Source organism: Sarcophilus harrisii, chromosome 2 (assembly GCF_902635505.1).
Source record: "Sarcophilus harrisii chromosome 2, mSarHar1.11, whole genome shotgun sequence".
Classification (NCBI taxonomy): Eukaryota; Metazoa; Chordata; class Mammalia; order Dasyuromorphia; family Dasyuridae; genus Sarcophilus; species Sarcophilus harrisii.
In genome coordinates, this window is record NC_045427.1 from 89518213 (window position 1) to 89539570 (window position 21358).

Genomic DNA, 21358 nt, shown 5'->3' on the forward strand with positions numbered 1-21358 from the left:
TCTATTCTCACTGACAGGCTCATATTCTTAGTCGTTAGTAAAGTTGTCAAGAGTTGGAAGAAGATCTTTCTCCTTCTTCTTCCTGAGCCTTTCCTGAGTAGCTAAGTAACAATCTTTCACTAATCCCTGTGAAACAAGAAGACATATAAAGTCAAGAAAAGAAAACTTTCTACCCCTTAGTTTTTCCTGAAAGTAGTTGGGAAGTCACCCCGTGAAATGGCAAAGAACACTCTATTGAATTTCAGCTCTGCCTATGTGTAATCTAATCTTGCTCAACAAACTGGACCTTTTCTGAGACCAGTTCCCACAAATATAAAACAGGGCTAATCACACACAATTTCACCTCCGGGGAGCCAATCAGGCAGCAGGACTTCATGTAAGCTTCCTATTTAAAAAGAACTAAGCCAATCAGAATCCTTTCATTGGCCTTTGTATTTGGTTGATTGGGTTGACTGTCAACTATGACAGGTTTTTTTTAAAGAGTACCTAAGAAAGCATAGATAATTTCCCCACTATAATGTGAACAAAGACATTTTATCAAGATCTCTTGTATAATAGCTTTTCCAAGTCATTTATGCAATGTCTAAATTAAAAAAAAAAAGCCAGAGAGGAAAATGGTAAATACATCCAAGTACATTCAAAAAGAGCCATTTAAAGTCTAATTTTTAAAGAAACAAAACAACTATTCTAACCCTTCTCTCCTGCAAACCAGAGCTCTTCCAGCAATAATATGACATGACAAGAATAACTCTGGTAAATAGAACTATATGTTGAATTCTCCCTGGGGAACATCTGCATCAACTGTAATGATTTCTCAAAAGTATTTTTCAGGAGCAGAGAATATCATTATGTTGTCACATCAGTGACACTGCAGATATGCTTCAGGACGCTCTTTCATTACATGCCTCTGTTTCCAGACACTTAAAACTTTTGGAGAGTTGTATATTATGGAAGTTAGCTCCAATTTAGTGCATCACAAGTTATTAATGAGTTTGAAGATGAATTTGGAGAGAAATTTCTATCATGCATTTGGTACTTAAAGATCATTACCTTTTTTTAAAAAAATTAAATTGTGAGCAAAATATCTTGGTCTGTATTTTCTGGGTCAATGTTACCTAATATATCATTGGCAGGTGAAAAAAATTGATAATGGTTCAGAAACTGGTTTGCTTCTGAACTTTTCAGAGAATATAATTCAATATTCTTACTTTGTATTTTAATTCATCCGGAAATATTTGCTGAAATCTTGTAGTGAGGTGGACAGTGATGAAGCTATAAGGAACACTAAGACAAGATCTTCACCCTCAGGGAGCTTACAGCTCTGTTTATTTTGATAAACTAAGTGATCTTTTTGAGATTGAATTTTCACATCTGTAAAATGGGGTTCATCTCATATGATCCACCTGTAGGGAGCCAATCAGGCAGCAAGGCATCATGTAAGTTTCCTGTTTAAAAAGGACCTTTGTCAGATAATTGTGTTACCAGAATGCCATTGTGTGACTTCATCCTTGCGAGCCCAGTTCTTCTGTTTCTATCCAGCTGGTAAACTTTTTTCCTCTGAACACCTATCGCACTTTGTAAGTAAAACATTTTGTAAACTTCTAAGCGTTATACAAATGTCAACAGTTATTATTATTTGTCCCATTCATATGGCACTCGGCACAAATTACTTTGAGAGGCAGCATGGCATAATTGGACATGGAATCAAGAAACCTGGGTGGTGCTAGGATGGTTCTGGGTAAGGCAAGGAAACTGTTTCCTTTTCTATTGAATGTATATCATAATAGCTCTACCCAACTTATAGGCCTGTTGTGAGAAAAGCACTTAGTACAATTTTAACTGCTATAAAAATGACATTATTTCAAAAGAATTTATTAAATATGACTCATGTATAGCCAAGGCTCACTCAGAATAATGCTACATCCCAATACAAATAAGCTTTGTAGGTCCAAAAGTCTCTCCCAGCTGTCAAGGTGGCTGTGCTGGTTAGTTGTTGGATCCTTATGGAAGAAATCCTAATTTTGAGATATGTATGAAATACAATTGAACAAAAATCCTTGTGTGGTTATCCTGGTAGATTAGATTTTGAAGGTTTGAAGGTTGAATTTGTCTTTTTTTTCAAAGGAAGGAATGGAATCTAAAGAGATAAAGCGAGGATAAGAACAGAGACTTAAAACAATCTCTGTGGCTTTTCTGCTTTGGGATTTAGGAAAAATAATCAAGAAAGAAAAGAGTGGCCACAGGATTGTTAGAATGTTAGGTCCAAGAAGGACCTTAGAGATGCTATATACTACAGTTTCCTTATTTTACAGAAGAAGCCTCATTTTACATGGGGATCTGAGGCTCAGAATAGTTTAATAACTGTCTTCAAGGTCACATAGCTACTAAAGTTTCAGAGATGACCCAACAGCCTTGGTCTTCTGACTTTTTGCACAGCATTATTGCCATACCCCTATGTTGACAAAGTGTCTAAAGCTGAAAAGCAATTGTGTAGCTTTATGGTTATAGCATTTTCTGTGAAATTTTTAGGAAGTCTGCCTGGGGCTTTAAAGTGTCCTATTAATGGACCACAGTATAGAATCCTAGAGAAGGAAGAACTCATCAAGTATAGCCTATACTTGGACATTCCCTCTACAGCATTCTGGAGTGGCTATGTGAGTGAAGTCTATGGACCACTTTTCAGAATAGTATTTGAAATAAAATAATATACATGGGACTACCAAGAAAATCAATTATGTTGAAATACCTTTATCAAAATATTCTTAAAAACAAGTTCATAGATTATAGGTTAAGAATGCCTGCTCTAAGACTGTTAATCACAGAACAGAGGGAAAAACAGGGAATCAGGGAATTAAGAGAGACACACACACACACACACACACACAGAGAGAGAGAGAGAGAGAGAGAGAAATAGAGAGAGAGAGAGAAACAGAGAGAGAGAGAGAGAGAGAGAGAGACAGAGACAGAGACAGAGAGAGATTCCTACTACCTCCTGAGAGAAACCTCTTTTGGATAGCTGTCATTTTTAAGAAGTGATTTTTTTTTTAATTTTGTTTTTCTCCTTCCACTTCTTGCTCTTGGTCTTCCTTCTGGGATCAGTAGAGATTATGATTTTATTTCTCTTGTTTCCCTGCTTTGGACACTAGTTTAATCCCTATCTTTCCAGAAATGTGGTGACCTGCACTGAACATAACACTTCACATGTTGGTCTAATCAGAATAGAATATATATATAATAGATCTATTATGTCATTTTGTCAGGGCACTTTTCCTCCTTCTTTTTTTTTTGGGGGGGGTAGTGTTTGGAAGGGTTAGACAGGAAGAAGAATGGATAATTTTATTCACCTGAATCTGTGATTGTATTCAAATGGGGAATTCTCATAGTAGAAACTCATTTCACTATTACAGATAATGCAACTCTTCTGTAGATAGGAGCTTCTCCTTGGAATAGTTGGGGGCTAATAAGATTAAGTGAGTTGCTCTGCGGTCACAAAACAAGTAGAGGACCTTTACCTAGGTCTTCCTGACTCCTAGAGCAGCTTTTTATCTATTTGTTATGCTTTTTCTCGTGCCTTTATTAATGTGGTCTAAATTTGCTACTTGCACTGTGACTCCTATTCAGCTTGTAAGCCACTACAACCTTCTGATCTGTTTCACAACAAGTTTTCTTTCCATTCTTCTCCCATCTTGTACTTGTGAGCTGTTTTTGAACCTCTATAAGACTATATTTATCTCTATTAAGTTTTATCTTATTGGACTTGGCCCCATTCTGTGCTTTTCCTCTCCCTAAAGGATATCAAGTACCTTATGAAATAGGCCCATGAGAAGTCTCACAAAGAGGTCTAACTATCTATTTGTGTGGATGGCTTGACCTCTTGTGTTTTGATTTTCTTGAATTTCTTTTTTCCAAAATGCTGGCCTTGACTCTTTCAAGTCCGGGATCCAGGAAAAGAAAGGCTATTTGTCCTAGACACAAAGTGACACACTTTAATTTTTTTCCTCCTCCTCTCTTTCTCACCCCAGGACCCTTTGATAGAAAGCTCCACTGTCAGTTTTCCTGGAGTGTATGTAACTAGGAAAAGTAAAGAAGAGTGGTAGAAAATAGATGGGAAAATTGATTAGTGCAATCTTAAGAGCTTTGAATGCCAAGCTAAGAGATTTGAAATTTACCTAGAAAGTAATGGAGAGCCACCAAAAGTTTTTGATCAAGGGGGTAAAATGATCAGAATTGTATTATGGAAAGATTGATATGGCAGTAGAAAACAGGATCTGATTAGAGGAGTGACACAGAAAATAGGAAGAATGCTTAGAGAGGAGTTTTTTTGTGCTATGTTAATATATTGAGGTCCCACTAGAGTGATGGTATTGTGGGAAGAAAGGCAAGAACAGATTCAGAAGACTGAATAGGATTGATGTGATGAAAGAAAAAAAGAAAAGAGCACATTACATGTTAATTTTTTTTATCCTCTTTGTATCTGTGTGTGTGAGACCTCCCAGTATAGAAACTTATTTCACAGATACAAATGTATCCTTTACTTATCTTCTTAGGAAGTATACATGGGGAACTGAAAATTTATATGACTTGGCCATGGTCATCCAGCTAATATGTGTTAGATTAAACACAGGACTTGAATCCAGGTATTCTGGCACATCCTAGGCACTTAATAAACACTCACTGATGGACTGATTGGCTGGAGAAACTTTTAGCTGTTTCTCTGGTTTTCTTTATCATTGTTCCTTTTGGTGCATTTTTAGAGCTTTGTTGTTCAGTCATGTTCAGCTCTCTGTGACCCCATTGGTTTGGTTTTTCTTTCTTTTTTGACAAAGATACTGGAGTGGTTTTTCATTTATTTCTCTAGCTCATTTTACAAATGGGGAAACTGATGGCAATAGGGTTAAACCACTTGCCCAGCCAGGGTTGCATAGCTAGTAAAGTATTTAAGATGAATTTGAACAAGGAAGATGACTCCTGACTCAAGATCTGATGCTCTATCTACTGTGTCATCTAATTGCCCACTTTTAGAGATTCACTAAGGTGTTTTGGGGGGATTTGGGCTTTGCTAGTCCATCATGCTGCCATCTTCACACAATTTTTTTGGTATTTGTACTTCTATCTTTTATCAAAAATCTCTGTTAGGTAGAGACTATAGTTATGACATTCTTTTGTATATTCCCCTGTATTAGTAAGTACTTAAGACTTTTTGATCATGAATTTTTTGGGGCTAGAATAACCCTATAATCTACTTGCCTCCCTTCTTTCTCTCTCCTTCCAATAATTATTATAAACCTACTATATGTAGGCAAGGTGCTTATATGATAGGGACCCTTTGTGATGATCTGTCTGAATGTGACATTCTTTTTCTCCCTTCTGTCCTCTCAGCTTATCAGAAAGCTTTTTAGGTGAACTTTCTATTCTGAAACCTTCCCTGATTCCTCCAGCTCAAGGTAAGCTTTCCTTTCTCCAAATTCATTTGTTACTTAGGGTTAGTGCTATCTATTTTGGTTCTGTAATACTTTTTTGGGTCCAGATTTGTGCTTTCAGTGGTGCAGGAGACCCCTGGAGAGGGACGTTCCCGCCACTGATTCATAACAATAGCTAGCACTGATATGGTATCTTCTATATGATAGACACTGTACTAAGCACTTTACAGACATATCTCATTTGAACTTCACAACAACTTTGGGAAGAAGGTGCTATTACTATCCCTATTTTATAGTTGAAGAAATTAAGTCAAACAGAGGTTAAGTGCCCAGTGGAAGGTCACACAGGTAGCAAATGTCTCAGGTTGAATTTGAATCCAGAATTTCCTGACTTCACTCCTAGTGATCTGTGCCAATAAAATGCCAGATTAGCAACTGTTCTGCAATTTATAGTCCCAGCAAGTCTCTTGTGGGCACTGTTGAAGTGATTTGTTCAATGTCACATAACCAATATATATCAGAAGCCAAAATGGCAACAAGATCTTCCTGACTCAGGCTGACTCTAATAGAACACATTTTCTCTATAACTGTTCTTTGTTTCATGAGTCTCCCAAATCATAATGTAAGTTTCCTCTTTTATTTATAGTGTCCAAATAAACTCCACTTGGTTGAATCCATAGTATCCAGCACAGGACTAATTACAAAGGAGTTCAATTAATGAATTGAATTAACGATAAAAGAAGAGAAAAGAATTCAGTAACAATGTCAGGAGGCTGACATCATTCCATTACTATAGAATAGTGCAAACAGCAAGCTTTTCACCCTTCTAAAAATTCATCATATTGTCTTCCAATAAAGTCAAAAGTTGAATCTTTCAATAGGCACAACATGCAAAGAATAAAGAGCCATAATTATTATTAGCATTTTCTTACTAACAGATTTTAGAAGCTGTTTCCATATCAAGTAGATCAACCTTTTTGTTGTCATAGAGACAAAGATCTTTATATAACTGTGGGCAAGGTGAGAGTTTTTTTCTTTTCCCTCTGGTTGCCTGGAACTAATGAGAAAAGAAGGAAAAATTTAAAATCAAACCTCTTATGAGCTACAAGTTCATTGTTTTCCCTTTAATTAAGAAGAACTAGAATGTGGGAGGCCATTTCTTGATATCACACTGGAAGAATCTCTAAACTCTATTTTTATATTTCAAATACCTAGAACTTAAATAAAATATGAAGATGGAAGCAAAGACTTGAAAACTACCATTTAAAGCATTTGTAAGCAATAAAGCTTATCTCAGTGATGGTAGGTAATTCTGATCCGAATACATTTTTAACACCCCCTTGTTATTCACTTTTGGTGGTCCTTTGATTTTACTAAGGCCTGAAGTGATTGGAACTTAAAAATTTATGGAGACATTTTTCTCTGTATTTCAGCTACTACATCTACCTTCTAAGGGAACTCTCTCCTCTTCAACATCCTTTAACCCAATAATTGTCCTGTTCAAATAATGTAATCCATATAATGCAAAAACCTGTGGTTTGGTAATCGGGAGACCTTGGATATGCTGCTTGTTATATGAACTTGGATGACAATAAAAGTAGTTCATATATTCATGTTGTAGACTTTGCAGTACATTTTGTCACTGTGAGAAATTCAGCAGCCCCAGCAATGCTACAGAGAAAATTGAGTCCACAGGATATTCAAAAGCAGAGCTAGCTAGTGAACTGGTAACTACTGGGAAGGCATGACCCATTGGGAACATGGAAAAAGTGGGATGGAATAGGGGCAGCAGTCTGAATGGGAACAATCATCAGCCAGAAGTCCTTCTCAAAGCCAGGTACAGGCCAAAAGGGGAAAGGGCTGGCTGATCTCAGTCTACTCCCCACACCAAACTTCTTCAGATTCTGTGTGTACTTCCATCCCTGCCCAGAATGGGGCAGTTCTGCTTCTGATGTCCACTGGATTTAACTTCCTCTCTGGCAGTCCGAGGATCCCTCAGAATCCTATACAGATGAAACCTGCTTATAGATAGATCAATCAATTGATATAGATGCCTATCTATATTGATAGATTCATCTAGATTTCTATGCCTATGTCACTTTAAAATTTATAAAGGTCTTTATTCATAAGACCAAATATCGTTAGCTTTATTTTACAGGGGATTTAAAGAATTTGAAGGAGCTGTTCATTCCTATAATTAGTGAGCAGGAATTCAGAGGAAATTGATAAAACTTAGTTCAAATGCCATCTCCTACATGAAACATTTCCTTGCCACCCTTTGTCCCCTAACAATTATTTTGTATATATTTATATGTGTACAAATGTCAATTAGTATAGTGGGTAGAAAACTGGCCTGACAGCCAGGAAGGGTTTGTTCCAAGTCTCACCTCTGATATGGAGTGGCTATGTGACCCTGGGCAAGTCACTTAACTCCTAAGTGCTTTAGGCAGTGGTCTCCAAGATAACCCATCAGGGAAGGTCAGTAAAGGAAGGTTTTTTTTTTTGTTGTTGTTGTTGTTTTTGTTTTTTTTCCTGTTCAGGATTTCTTTATATTGATGAAATCACAGGTCTAGGCCCTGTTCCCAAATATATCTAGGTTCCTATCTCTATATATGTGATTTTTGTGTCTTTCTTCCTCCACCTCCCATTGAATGAAACTTCTTCTAGGCTAATTTCTAGACCAATGATTCTTTCTTTTCTTTTCTTTTTTGTCTTTATGTCACCAGTTCCTAACAGTTCCTGGTACACACACACACATAGTAGTCACTTTATAAATGCTTGTATATATCAAATTGATTGAGAAGTGGGAAATTGTCCAGAGTGAGCTCAAATAGGAGGCTGAAGGGCCTTGAATTAATTCCATATGAGAATCAGTTGAAAGAACAAGAGGTGTTTAGCCTGGAGAAGTCTTAGAGGGAAGAAATGTTAGCAGTCCTCAAGGATTTGAAGGGTTGTCACCTGGAAAAAGGATTAGACTTGTTCTGTTTGGCCCTAGAGGGCACAATTACTTGCAAAGATTCAAAATTGCAAACAGGCAGATAAAGGCTTAAGATTAAGGGGGGGGGAGTCTTTGAGAAAATTCACACAGTGGGATGTGCTGTCTTTGGAAGGAGTGAGTTCTTTAAGCAAAGGTGGATGACCATTTATTAACTATGGTGAAGAAGGCATTTCTTTTTTCAGTTTTGTCTTGACCAAGGTGACTTCTGAAGCCCCTTCAAGCTTAGTTTATATTTATGACATATGAATTGAAAGAGATGAGAAGAGATTTTCCAAAGGACATTACTGAGTAGTGTATTTCTCCCTTACTCTCTCTGAGGAGGAGGTAATTTATTTAAAAATTAAACTTAAAACACATACACACACACACACGCACCCCTTTCCCCACTTTTTTGAGGGGAAATCGAGCAGAGATCTGGTATTGCATTTAATACAATTGTGTCTCACTCTAAAAATACTTTTATACATATGCTCCAAATTTACTTAATAGGGACAAAGCCTTTTTCTGTGCTGGTAGTTTAGACTAAGCTACAATACATCTCTGGAAAAGATAACTTCTAGTGACAAATCCACTCTAAAAGGGTGAATGAATGCTATAAAAATAACATTCAGAGAATAGGCTTGAAAAGGGAGATGGAGAAGAAATCACAAAGACATTGAGGAAAGGGGCCCTATGGGAAAGGGTACATTAAGGGGAACTTGAATCGAAGGGGGAGAGAGTTTAGGACAAGCAAATTTTGCAACATCTAGCCTTGGAGAAAGCGGATGGAAAATGTGGCTAGCCTTCTTTGCTTTTTCAGATCAATAATATCCTCCCCTGTCTATCCAACTCCCTCGAATTTGGTGTCCTGTGCAGCAAAGTTGATGCTTGCAATAACCACCCATCGCTAATTGATATACTGGCACACAGAGTTGGAAGACTGAAGTTAGATTGTCTCCTCAAAAGATAAAGGCTGAGCAAGCAAAGTGGGTGGAATAAATTGAGAGGGTTTCTTATCATTAATGTTCTTAACTTGGGAAGGGAAGTATCATTTTTGGTCTCCCCCAAAGAGGAGAAAGCTGTATTACAGAATAAACCCGGGATTAGAACTAGAAAGTCATCTGATCTTTACCCAGGAGGAAATTGAGGTCCAAGAGAGCTAAGGGACTTTCTTGACCATTTTCAACCAGGGAGCAAGTGGCAGAGCCAGGTCCTCTGAAGTCAAATCTGCTTGTCCTTTATTTCTGGGAAGCTGGTGGGACCAGGAGGTGCTGACAGCCGCACCGTGAGGCTCGTCCACCCCTTCCCTTCCCTTTCTCTTTCCTTCCCCTCCCTAAAGCTACTCGCTGAGGTTACTCACAGCCTGGTGAATCCCGGACCAGCGTCTGGGCAGCGCAGGGCGCCGTTGGGGCTGCAGCTGCAAAAGTCGGGACAACGCGTTCTCGTGGGCAGAGGCCACAGCAGCAGCAGCAGCACGGGTGGCAGCCCTAGCAGCCTTGCCAGGGTCAGTGGCCGCCCCATTGTCTGCCTCAGAGCCTCTCACCCATGGCGTGGGCTGCGGGAACAGCGGCTCCAACCCGGGACCTTCCTCCACTCCTTCCCCGAGTCCTGCTTAGGGAGGCAACTTCTTTCTTGTCTCCTGTGCCGGCTTCCCTGATCCCGGGGTGTTAGTTCCCAAAGAGGCCTCTCTCTACCCTCCAATCCGAGGGATTACCGTTTCTGCTCCGACTGGGACCTTGCCCGACGACCCAGCTTCATCTCTCTCAGCCCCGCCCCACACCGCCCCACCTCTCCTTGGAGCAGGTTCTTGGGCAGCCCAGAGTGGTCCCAGTTATGGGTCATAGGATGAGAACTGGAGGAAATCTGGAAACCTGGTTTCTTGTTCCTGCCTCGACAATGGCTACTTTTTTGTTTGTTTGTTTGTTCTTGAGAACTAGCACAAAGTTCCATTACTCTCCTCTGAATTTCAGCTTCCTCATCTGTAGAACAGGGATAGTAGATTATTATGAAGGTTAAAGAGGGTTATGAATTTGAAAGTTTAAAAATTCAACTGGGACCTTGAATAGGAGCAAGATTTCCTAGTGACTAAAAGATAACACTCTCACTCATCTGGAATATAACTGCTCTTCTCTTCCCTTCTAAGTGGAGAAATCCACAATCCCTGGGAATCCTAGAAGAATGGGAAAATGAGGCAGACTGGGAAGCCTCTGGACTGGAGAGGTGTTTTAGTTTTATGAAATGCACACTGTATGTGCAAAGCACAATTTATAGATGATACAAGGGAGCATATGTTAGGAGCAAAGGAGAGTTTCTATGAGAAACTTGAGGAGAAAGAAAATAATGTCTTCTATTTCAATGAAATCTAAAAATTGTTTTCAATCCTAGATTCTCCTGACAAATGGTAATCAGGATAGGTATCCCCATTTTACAGTTATGGAAATTGAGGCTCAGAAATTTGAAGCTCAAAGTTATTGATCTTTTCAATGCAAAGAGATTTTTGTTTTAATTCATTTGTATTATGTGTTCTGGGCCATGAAGTTAATTTTTTTTTTAGCCTATATGTATATAAATGCTAATACACTTATCTGTCTGTACTTTTATCAATGTATGTTCCCTTCCCCTGCCATTCTGTGCCTAGTGATTTGAAATAGTCTTTTCTTTTTCTTTATTGATTGTTGATCATGTTAGTTAATTGGTAGATTGGAAGATTGCTATAAATGTTTACCAATATTTTAGCAAAGGATTTGATAAAAGTACAATAGAGAAAAGTATAATAAGATGGATTTGTTATTGTCATAATGGCCAGACCCAAGATAGTAAAAAATGATTTAATGTCAACTTCAACAAAGTCTACAGTACAGTGCATCAGGGATCTCTGCTTGGTTTTGTGCTTTTTATACTGTTATAAATCTCTTAGACAAAGTTCTACGATTCTCTTAATGCTGCATAAAATTGTCTTAGCTTTTTTGCCTGTGATATCACCTCAAACTCATCTTAAGCTTTAATCTGCTGAAGTACCAAGATCCTTTTCAGAGGAATTGATATCTAGCCAATGACCCTCTTCTTTTCATTTTGTCTTTGTGAAATTGACTTCTTTTTTTAAATCAAGGGTGAGACTTGATATTAATCTCTATAAAATTTCATCTTATTACATTTAACCCAAGGTTCTACTGTGTCAAGATCTTTTTGAATTCTTATTATCATCCAAAGAATTGGTTTTATGTCATCTGCAAATTTGAAGCAAGACTTATGCCTTTATTTGAGTCATTGATAAAAATGATAATGGTACAAAATCCAGCACAGGTACCTAGAAAACTCTACTGGAGACCCTTTTCTTAGTTGACATCGAACTTTTAAATGGCTATTTTTTGAATCAGAACACTTAAAAATTCTAAATATCCTTTATGGAATATTAACCAACCCACATTTCTTCAACTTGTTCTTAAGACTCAACTCAAATACACTTTCTTCAGTAGGCATTTCTTGGTTTCCTTGGCTTCTTGAAATAGTTTTTTAAGATTACTTTTCTCCTTCTCTGTGTGTATCTTGAAGATACCTAATATTTACATTTTGTCTTTCTCTTTAAAGTAAGTTTTTTGGCAGTCTTTTATTATTATTATTATTTTTTGCTGATCATGGTAAGTGCTAAAAAAATGTTAGTTGATTAATTGGTTAAATAATAGTATAACCATGATCTGGGACTTCCTGGTTCTGGGTTTATGTGTAACAGTTTAAATCTTAGGGGCTATCCCAAAATTTTATTCTCTCTTTCATTTGGTGTGAAGACCACGTTAGCACCCTTGATGCCTTAGAATCAGCTGGAGTCAGGATAAGCAAAAGTTCTTGGTCTTTATTCTTGGTCTTTAGGGGTAGAAGTGAAGGGAATGGATGCAAGCTCTCTACGACCTCCCTTCCACCAAAGTGACTCTGGCTTGTCTTACTCCACCCCCTAATCCCTCCCACAATTCTCTGTATACACCAAAAGATGAAGCCAGCCCAGAATAGTGAGAAGGGCCATTTTCCAAGCATATGGTAACAGAGTATTGCCCGATAAGTAATTAGCCTTAAGTGCTAGGGTGTCTGATTCCAGTGCATCTACTCAGAATTTCAGTCCTTTATGATTTGGAATGCCCCCTTTTGCTCTGGATAATCTCAAAATATAGCTCATGTTTAAGTTTCCCCCCACATTTCATATAGGTATTCAAAGTAACAAATTAATTTTTATGTACATCTTTTATTTCACCCCACCCAAAATGCAGTAAACTGAAAGAATCCATAGTAGCTCATAAATAATCAATATAATTTTACTCTTCCTCTATTGATGCCTACTTTCCCACAAAATCCTAAATTCCTCCATGCTTAGTGCCATTCTGTGTTTTGTAGTCCCTTAGTAAAAAACTGAACTTAGGTATTCCAGACAGGTAACATTTCAGTATTCTAGTAAATCTTCTCTTCAATTGTAATAAGACTTTTCAAGGACTTAGGCTGTCTTCATGATCCCATTGGAGTTGTTATATATAGGTAATACCATTTTCATATCAGATTCACAGTCTGAATGCCCCATTTTCATCATGGAATCTAAAGACCAGATTTTTTGCTCCTCCATATTAGATGGAAGTCCCTCATTTCTGCTTCTGCCAACACCACAACTATATCCTTGATCTTCTTTCAAAACTCAGGTTTACTTGGGAAATTCCTCTTTTCTCTAGAAGATCTGAATCAAGGACTTTCAAAGTTGGGATTGCTCAAAAGTCGACATTCAACCTTATGCCCATTCTTTGGTTCAATTCTGGGATTCTGCTGCCCAGTGAAACTTCCCTTCTTTGACCAGAAGCCCAGTGTTAAAGAACTATAATGTTTAGGAGATTCTGTTTCAGGTCACACAAATGAATGAGTATATGTACTTATGCTTCCAAACCATGATAAACAGCAAGTTAGTAGAGAGGGAAAGTGGCATTTTGCCCTCCTTTCTTACACTGGGTTGTTCTCTCAGTATCTCTTAGGAGAAAGCATAATTGGAAAAACTAAAATGAAAAAGATCCCAAAGTTCTCTGTTGGCTTTTTGATAAGTCATCACAAAGAATGGCTTCCTCCACGAGAGGCTATGCTTCTGAGTCTGAATCAACCAATTCTTCCTAAGGACAGCTTAAGTTACTGAAATTTAATTAGATATTTTTAGCCCTCCCATAAAAGTACCAGTGGACATATCTACACCCCTTTCACTAAGGTGCTTCCAAAAGTCCCAAGCAAAGGCTCAGTGTCCTGAAAGTTCATCAAATTGATCAGGAAATTCCCCTGTTCAATCTCCCAGAGAAGTATGTAAGACATTATAAAACATTTTATTAAAATTTAGGTAAACTCTATCTAAATAATTTCATCATTGACCCTCTTCTCTCCCAACAAACTACAAGACTAGCAACTGTCAAAAAAGGAGATGAGATTAGTCTGTCATCATTTGTTCTTCATGAAGCTATAATGACTCTTAGTGAATAAATGAATGTATAGAGGGGAAGAATTGAAGTAGTATGCTTTGATTAGTTTCCAGAGAAAAAGTTTTTATGGAGGTAGTTCCAGGGTAGATGGCAAGATGTCCCAAGAAGTCCGAAGTGCATAGATATAAAGCATGATCTTGAGGTTAGCTAGATATACTTGATTTGGTAAGTCTATACTCACTCAGTTGTCAGTCAATAATAGCTTTATCCAAGCCTTTGGTTCCAAGAAGTGTGCTATTCCTGGTGGATAAGTGAGTGGGGAAATAGAGGGTAGATGACAGACTATCCTGAAATGTAAGATTGAGTGAAGTTATGATCATTATTTTCTTTTAAAAAATATTTACTAACCACCTCTTTAATAATATTTTCTAGACTTATTGGGAATTGAAACCAATTTCACTAGATATTAATTTTCAAACTCCATTTTCTTAAAAATTGGGACAAAATTTGCCCCTTTTCAATTTTGAGGTAACTGTCCCATTTTACATGATCTTTCAATAATCTCCAATTGAGCAATCACATTCCACAGTTCTTTGAACATTCTGAAAAGTAATTCATCTGACATGGTGACTGGAACTCACTAAAAATATAGATCTCTTACGGTCTTATGATCTTTTTAATGATATTATTGCTTATTTTTTGTTTCAATTCCTTAATTTCATGCATAGGTCATTCTCTTTACTAAAAAACAGACATGAATGACAGGTAAGCAGCTTTGTTTTTTCTCCATCAGTTGTTAATAATCAGTCTCATCTGTCCTGAACAATGGTCCTATCCTTTTTTTGACTGTTCTTTGACTTTCTTTCTAAAACAACCTGCTCTCCTTTTTGTTTTCATAAGCATTCTTGGGCAGCTTTGGCTAATTCTGAAACTTTTTAAATCTTGAAACTATTTTCATAGGATGGAGTCTGTAAAAATACACTTTTGTATTCATTCCTCATATTCTGTATATATAACATACATATATAAATACATATATATATGTATATAGTGTGTGTAACTCTAATTTCACAAATAAATTCCCCGTGCATCTACCTTGATCTATTTAGCCAACTCCCAACCTAATTGCTCCTCATTGAAATAATTTCTTTTTATACTCTTAGAATTTAATTCTTAAGAGCTTCTTTTCTGGACTGATATCCCTTATAAAACTTTGAGGCATTGAATCCTACCTATGTACATCTTGTGAAATTGACCTTTCTCAAATTTATGGCATTTTCAGGTTATTCTCAAACTTTCTCTTTTCTAGAACAAATTCTAAGATAATATGGTCACTCCAAACTAAAGTTCATGTTTCTACTATAGTAAGCCACTACTCCTACTTGATGAGAATCAGTTACAGAATAGAAATTCTCCTTACTTCCACTGCCTTTTGAAGGATTACATTATCATTAAAGCAAACTAGGGAATTTTCAGTTGTCCTTCCTTGGACAGCAAGAGAGTGTTTTAGTAGATGTCTAGAACAATGAAGTCCTTTGTCTCTACTATATCATCTGCCTTTTCCTTACTATCCTTCCCCCTGTCCAACCTGGTGTTCTAATCAATGATTTCCCAGTTCTGATAGATAAACTTTTGCTATATCATTATTCAAACCAGATCTCCCACCATCACCATACCATCCTCCTCACTATGGCACTGGGTATATATTGACTGCACCCTGGCAAGCTCCCTTCTATGCATGTCTTCTCCCATTAGAATATATACTCCTTGAAAGTAGCCCCTGGCTTGTTTCCTTGTATTTGTATCTTCAGAGCTTGTCCCAGTGTCTGACTTATAGTAAGTACTTAATAAATTCTCTCTGCCTCCTTATCTTTCTCTCTATCTATCTTTTTAGCCATTTATCTTATTTCCACTCTTAGGTTTTTGATGTATTTTCCAAGGTCACCATCTTTCTAAGTTATCTGTGGTTTACTCTGTTGATAATATTTCTTCTATTTCTGCCTTTGTTGATTTTTTAACCCAAATATTTTTTCTGTTTTTTCCCCCGAATTTCCTCATCTGAGTATATTTTCTTTATATAAAATACAACTTCTCTCCCACCCCAAGCGAGTCCTATCTTTACTTATTCTGTTCCTTTTGTATAAATTTTCACTTTCTAAAGGCAGATGATCTTTATGGGTCTCATTCTATTAAATCCCACTGGTTAACTATTCCTAAAGGGTAAATCTGATGTCAACACTGCTCAGTAACATTGAGTGGATCCCTGTTAGTTTCAGAATCCAATATAAAGTCCTTTGGTTCACATTTAAAGGTCCTTCTCTACCTGGCCTCTTCCTACCTTTCCTATAATTTTATATTCTAATCTCCTCTGAATGCTCTGATTCAGGTACACAGGATATTCCATCTTTGTCTATATACCTTTGCATTGTGTATTCCCCATTCCTACTTCCCCTCACTTTTTAAAGATTCAGTTAAAGCATCATTTCCTTCAGAAGACCTTTCTGGTATTCCTAATTACTAGTACCATCTCCTCTACCTTCCACATGCATTATATTTATTTTGCATATTTCAATTTATATATGTTGTCTTCTCCTTTAGAGGGCAGGGCTATTTTTAAATTTTTCCTTGTATTCCAAATACTTAGCATAATGTCTGATAGACAGATGGTAAGTGCTAAATAATTTGTTGATTGAATGATAGTCTGTATTTTTATGTATAGATGTTGATCAGCCAACAAATATTTTTAACCACCTTCTACATGCCAGGCACTGTTGGATACTAAATACATACATACATATATATCTATGTTTAATTAAATTATTTAACAATTAAACTATTAATTTTAATAATAATTTAATTTAATAATAATAGCTTTTTAGTTTTTCAAAATGCATGCAAAGATAGTTTCAAACATTAACTCTTGCAAAGAGTTTCAAATTTTTCTCCTCTCTCCTCACTCCCACCTCCTCTGGATAGCAAGTAATCCAATATAACTTAAATATGTGCATTTCTTCTAAACATATTTTCACCTTTATCAAGCTGTGCAAGAAAAATCAATCAGATCAAAAGGGGAAAACAATGACAAAGAAAAAAAACAAGCAAATAAACAACAACAACAAAAAGGAAAAATACTATGCTTTGATACACATTCAATCCCCATAGTTTTTTGGGATATGGATGACACTTTTCATCACAAATCTATTGGAATTTCCTTGAATCACCTCATTGTTGAAAAAAGCCAAATCTATCAGAACTGATCATGACATAATCTTATTGTTGCTGTACAATGTTCTCTTGCTTTTTCTCATCTCAATTAGCATCAGTTCATGTAAGTTTTCCCAGCTTTTTCTGAAATCAGCCTGTTCATCATTTCTTATAGAATAGCAATATTCCATTACATTCATATACTACAATTTATTCAGCCATTCCCCAACTGATGGGCATCCTGTCAGTTTCCAGTTCCTTGACATTACAAAAAGGGCTGCTACAAATATTTTTTCACACGTGGTTTATTATTTTCCCTTTTTTATGATCTCTTGGAGAAACAGGCCTAGTAGAGACCCTGCTGGATTAAAGGATATTGCACAATTTTAAAGCCCTTTAGACATAGTTCCAAATTACTCTACAGAATGGTCGGATAAGTTCATACCTCCAGCAACAATGTATTAGTATCCCAGTTTTCCCTCATCCCCTCCAACATTTGTCATTATCTTTTCTTGTCATTTTACCAATCTGAAAGGTGTGAAGTGGTACTTCAGAGTTGTCTTAATTTCTCTAATCAATAGTGATTTGGAGCATTTCCCCCCCTATGACTAGAAATGGCTTTATTTCTTCAATTGAAAATTGTTCATATCCTTTAACCATTTATCAATTGGGAAATGATTTATATTCTTACAAATTTGAGTCAGTTCTCTATTTTAGAAATGAGGCTTTTGTCATCAACATTTGATGTAAATTTTTTTCTCCAGTTTTCTTCTTTCCTTCTAATCTTGGCTGCATTAATTTTGTTTGAACAAACCCTTTTTAATTTAATATGATCAAAATTATCCACTTTGTATTTTATTATGTTTTCTAGTTCCTCTTTATAGGCACTAAATATTTAAATACAATGAATACAACAATTCCTTCTTGCAAGGAGCTTACATCTTCATAGGAGAGATGAAAAATACAAGTATATACAGAATAAAGGCAAATAAATAAAAATAGTTAGCTACATGATGTTTTGGGAGTGATGACAATATTTTGAAAGAGATCGGGAAAAGTGAACTTCATTGTGAAGGAAGAAAGGGAAATTATAAAGTGGAGTTGAGGAGTATACATTACAGCCATGGGAGATGGCTATTGTAGAGGAACAGAGAGAAAGCCAGTCTGACTGGATTGGGGACTGTATGGAGGGGAAATGTATGGAGAGGGAGCGACCTATGAGGCCTGGCTGTAGAAGACTTTAAAGGCTAACCAGAGGATATCATATTTTATCCCAGAGGCAATAGGGAGACATTGCAAAATACTGAGTAGAAGAGGGATATAAGATCTCCAGTGAAGGGAAATCACTTTATTAGCAGTATGGAGGATGGACTGGAATGAGAAGAGACATGAGGCAAGAAGATCAATTAGGAAGCAACAATCTAGCTCAGAGGTAATAAGTCCCTGAACTATTGTGGTAGCTGTGTCAGTGGAGGGAAGGATCCAGCTTGGGAGAGGTATGGAGAAAGAATTTATGAGACTTGGAAACTAATGTGGATGGTAAGTGAGGAGTCTGGGATGATCCTGAGGTTTTGGGGAAAAGCTGATTTTGACCTGTTCACTTTGAGATGACTGATTTCATGACATCTACTCAAAAACAGAGCTGGATAAAGGGATTTGAGAACCGTTTGAGAATCAAATTTAACCTATAAAGATTGCTGATACCACTAAATGAGAGAGTATAGAGAAAGTAGTGGGCCTGCGATAGAGCTCCATGGATACCCCCAATTAATACCAGATAGAGATAGAACGTTGATGAAGATTGAGAACCTGAGTGAAAAAAGTGTCATAAGAAAATGAGGAAAGAAGGCACAAAAGACTTTAACAGAAGATGGAATTCAGAAACTGTAAGTATTGTATATAATTGACAGGCAGGCTTTGCAGATGATGTGAAGAATTATTTGGTTGGAGAATGCTGTTGGTTCTGGAAGCTATTGGGAGGAAAGAATCTTAGTCCTCTCCATGTGAAAAGCTGGATAGACTTGTTGCCCTTTAGTACCAATTACATTTCAGTGGGGAAACCCTTTTTTTTTTTTTGCCTACCTTGCCCTTTATTGCTTTCTATGGCTTGAGAAGAAGAAGTAGAAGGGGAAAAGATAGGCTTTGGTATTTCTGCTAGTTAAGTTTTGCTAAAAGAATCTAATAATTTTGCAGTGCCCTGACAAGGATGACTGTGTGATAAAAAAATTCTATATTGCTTCAGTGGCCCAAGAGTATCAGGGAAGCAGCTTTGCCTGGTTGGCCATCCCATGCCTTCATCTTATAGAATCCCTCTCTTCCTTTGAGAGGCAATTCAAACACCATATCCTACATGAAGTTTTTCCTGATCTCTCCCAAAATGCCAGCAGGAAAGCTGAAGCAGAGAGGAGCAGCTAACAGAGAACTGGTTTTCCCAGAAGATTGTTCCTTAAGGAGATCAAGTATGTAAATTTTAGGGTTTTAGGGTTATGAGGTGCCCTTGGCACATGGATTTCTTTACTCATTGACTTCACTGCTAATTTTATGTAAATGTATAGTAATTCTCCCAACTCTCAGCTACTACCAAGGAAGTTGTAGGGGTGGGAGAATCTACAGAGATTTTTGTTTAGAAGGTAATGTTTTGATTCTATTTTTGCCTTCTATATAAATGTCATCACTTTTTGCATTTGCTTTATGGGTTAGTAAGAATTTTATATTTAGTGGTTGCCCTTTGTTGTGTTCTGCTTTCTAGAGCCCTGAAATTTGGGTAACAAAAAGTACTGTGCTTTCTAGAGCCCCCATGTCGAGGCGGTTAAAACATATCGTCTTAGTGGAGGAGTGATGAGGTGATACTCTCAAGGATGGTTAAAATATGAAGTCTATTTATTCCCAGTTCTTTCACCCTTATATATCCTAAGACCCTTATATAACCAAAGCTACATTGTGCATGTGCCAAGTATATACTATGCTTGTGGGACCACATAAACAACTTGCTATTGTATGTAGTTTGCCACCTGCTATCACTCTGCTTCTATCACAACACAGGTTGTCACTTCCCCCTGACTTCTCAGGAAGGCTGAGAACCCTTAGGGGAGATGGGGAGCCAAACCAGACATTGTCAGCAGGTTCCCTCTGGGCTGAAGGGTCTTGTATCTCACCCAGAGTTCCCCCACTAGCTGTGATCCTGTACACCTCTTCCCTCTCACAGTGGAGAAAGCCCCCAAGACTGGCCAATGTAGAATTGGGCTTAGGTTGGGGATGACTGAGTCAGCTCAGAGAGGAGTAAGAGGGGGACGCCTAGTCCATGCTGTCCAAGCTATAATTCATTTTGTAAGATTGAATGCAAACATCTTCTTACTAGTCCTCATTAGGAATACTCCATCCCAGACTAGGAGCTACTATTTTCAGCCCTCTTTCAAAATTCCAAATCTTGTTCTCAGATACCATCTCTGGTCAATTCCCCAAATGTGCTTTTATCTTCTGAAATCCTTTCCTGTGACTGAAAGCAGGGAAGAAAAAATGAAACATTCGTGTCCCTAAAATTTTTGGGTTCTTGACTAAGTTGCTGTAATGTTGAATAATATTTACTAGATAACTTGGACAAGAATCATTCATGCCCATAGAAAATCACAAGTAGTAGTTAGGAATCCTTTTACTTGACAAATCTTTAGAGGTTGTCTGTTATGAACTGCAGATATATCTATAACTATATCATGTGTATATAGGTATGTATCACATAAACACATATGTATATGTGTATCAATTCTGTCTATCAATATCAGGAATTTAACAGATCCCTTCATTGTGGTTTCTCAAATCAGCAAATAACTGCCTCAAAACCTCTCAAGAAGTAGTAATCAAACCAAAATACTGATCTTTTCATTCCTCTGATCCTTATAAGATGATATCTACAACCTCACAACATTCATGAATATACATCATCATTCCTTGGAGGATAAGCATCTCCCTCCTCTTCAGGAAAAGTCTCATTTCTTTTGCTTAATTCCCAACACCCAGTGGAACTTCTTCTCCCACCCTCGCCCCTTTATTCTTTGTGTGACCTTCTATCCCTTGGCTTCCTGACATGGGTCAATATTTTCCTCTGTATTTCCAGATCCTTTTTCTTCTGTATTTTCACATCAAAGCCCTTCTGTTTTTATAATTTTTAAAAGGAACACTTTGTTCTACTGATAAAGTGGTATATTTCTAGACCTTCTTTGTCTTCTAAGAGGGAGATTAGTCTGTACTTTCAACGGGGATAGCAATTAATCATTTGGATATGAAAGAAATACAAACATCATATAATCTATACAGAGCACTGCAAAATT

At 37.1% G+C, this 21358-nt stretch overlaps 1 protein-coding gene across 4 annotated transcripts in view; it reads right to left on the reverse strand.

Moving 5' to 3' along the window:
- The window catches only part of LHCGR (luteinizing hormone/choriogonadotropin receptor), a 77212-nt gene extending 66906 nt beyond the window's left edge, over positions 1-10306 (reverse strand). For 2 of the 4 annotated variants that reach the window (XM_031950459.1, XM_003758292.2), the window contains exon 1: positions 9758-10304. In XM_031950459.1, coding sequence (XP_031806319.1) covers positions 9758-9918 — 161 coding nt within the window. In that variant the 5' untranslated portion in view covers positions 9919-10304. Of the gene's footprint in view, positions 1-9757 lie in introns of all 4 variants that reach the window. The other 2 variants (XM_031950458.1, XM_031950457.1) reach the window with 2 other exon arrangements.
- Positions 10307-21358: the final 11052 nt, after the last annotated feature.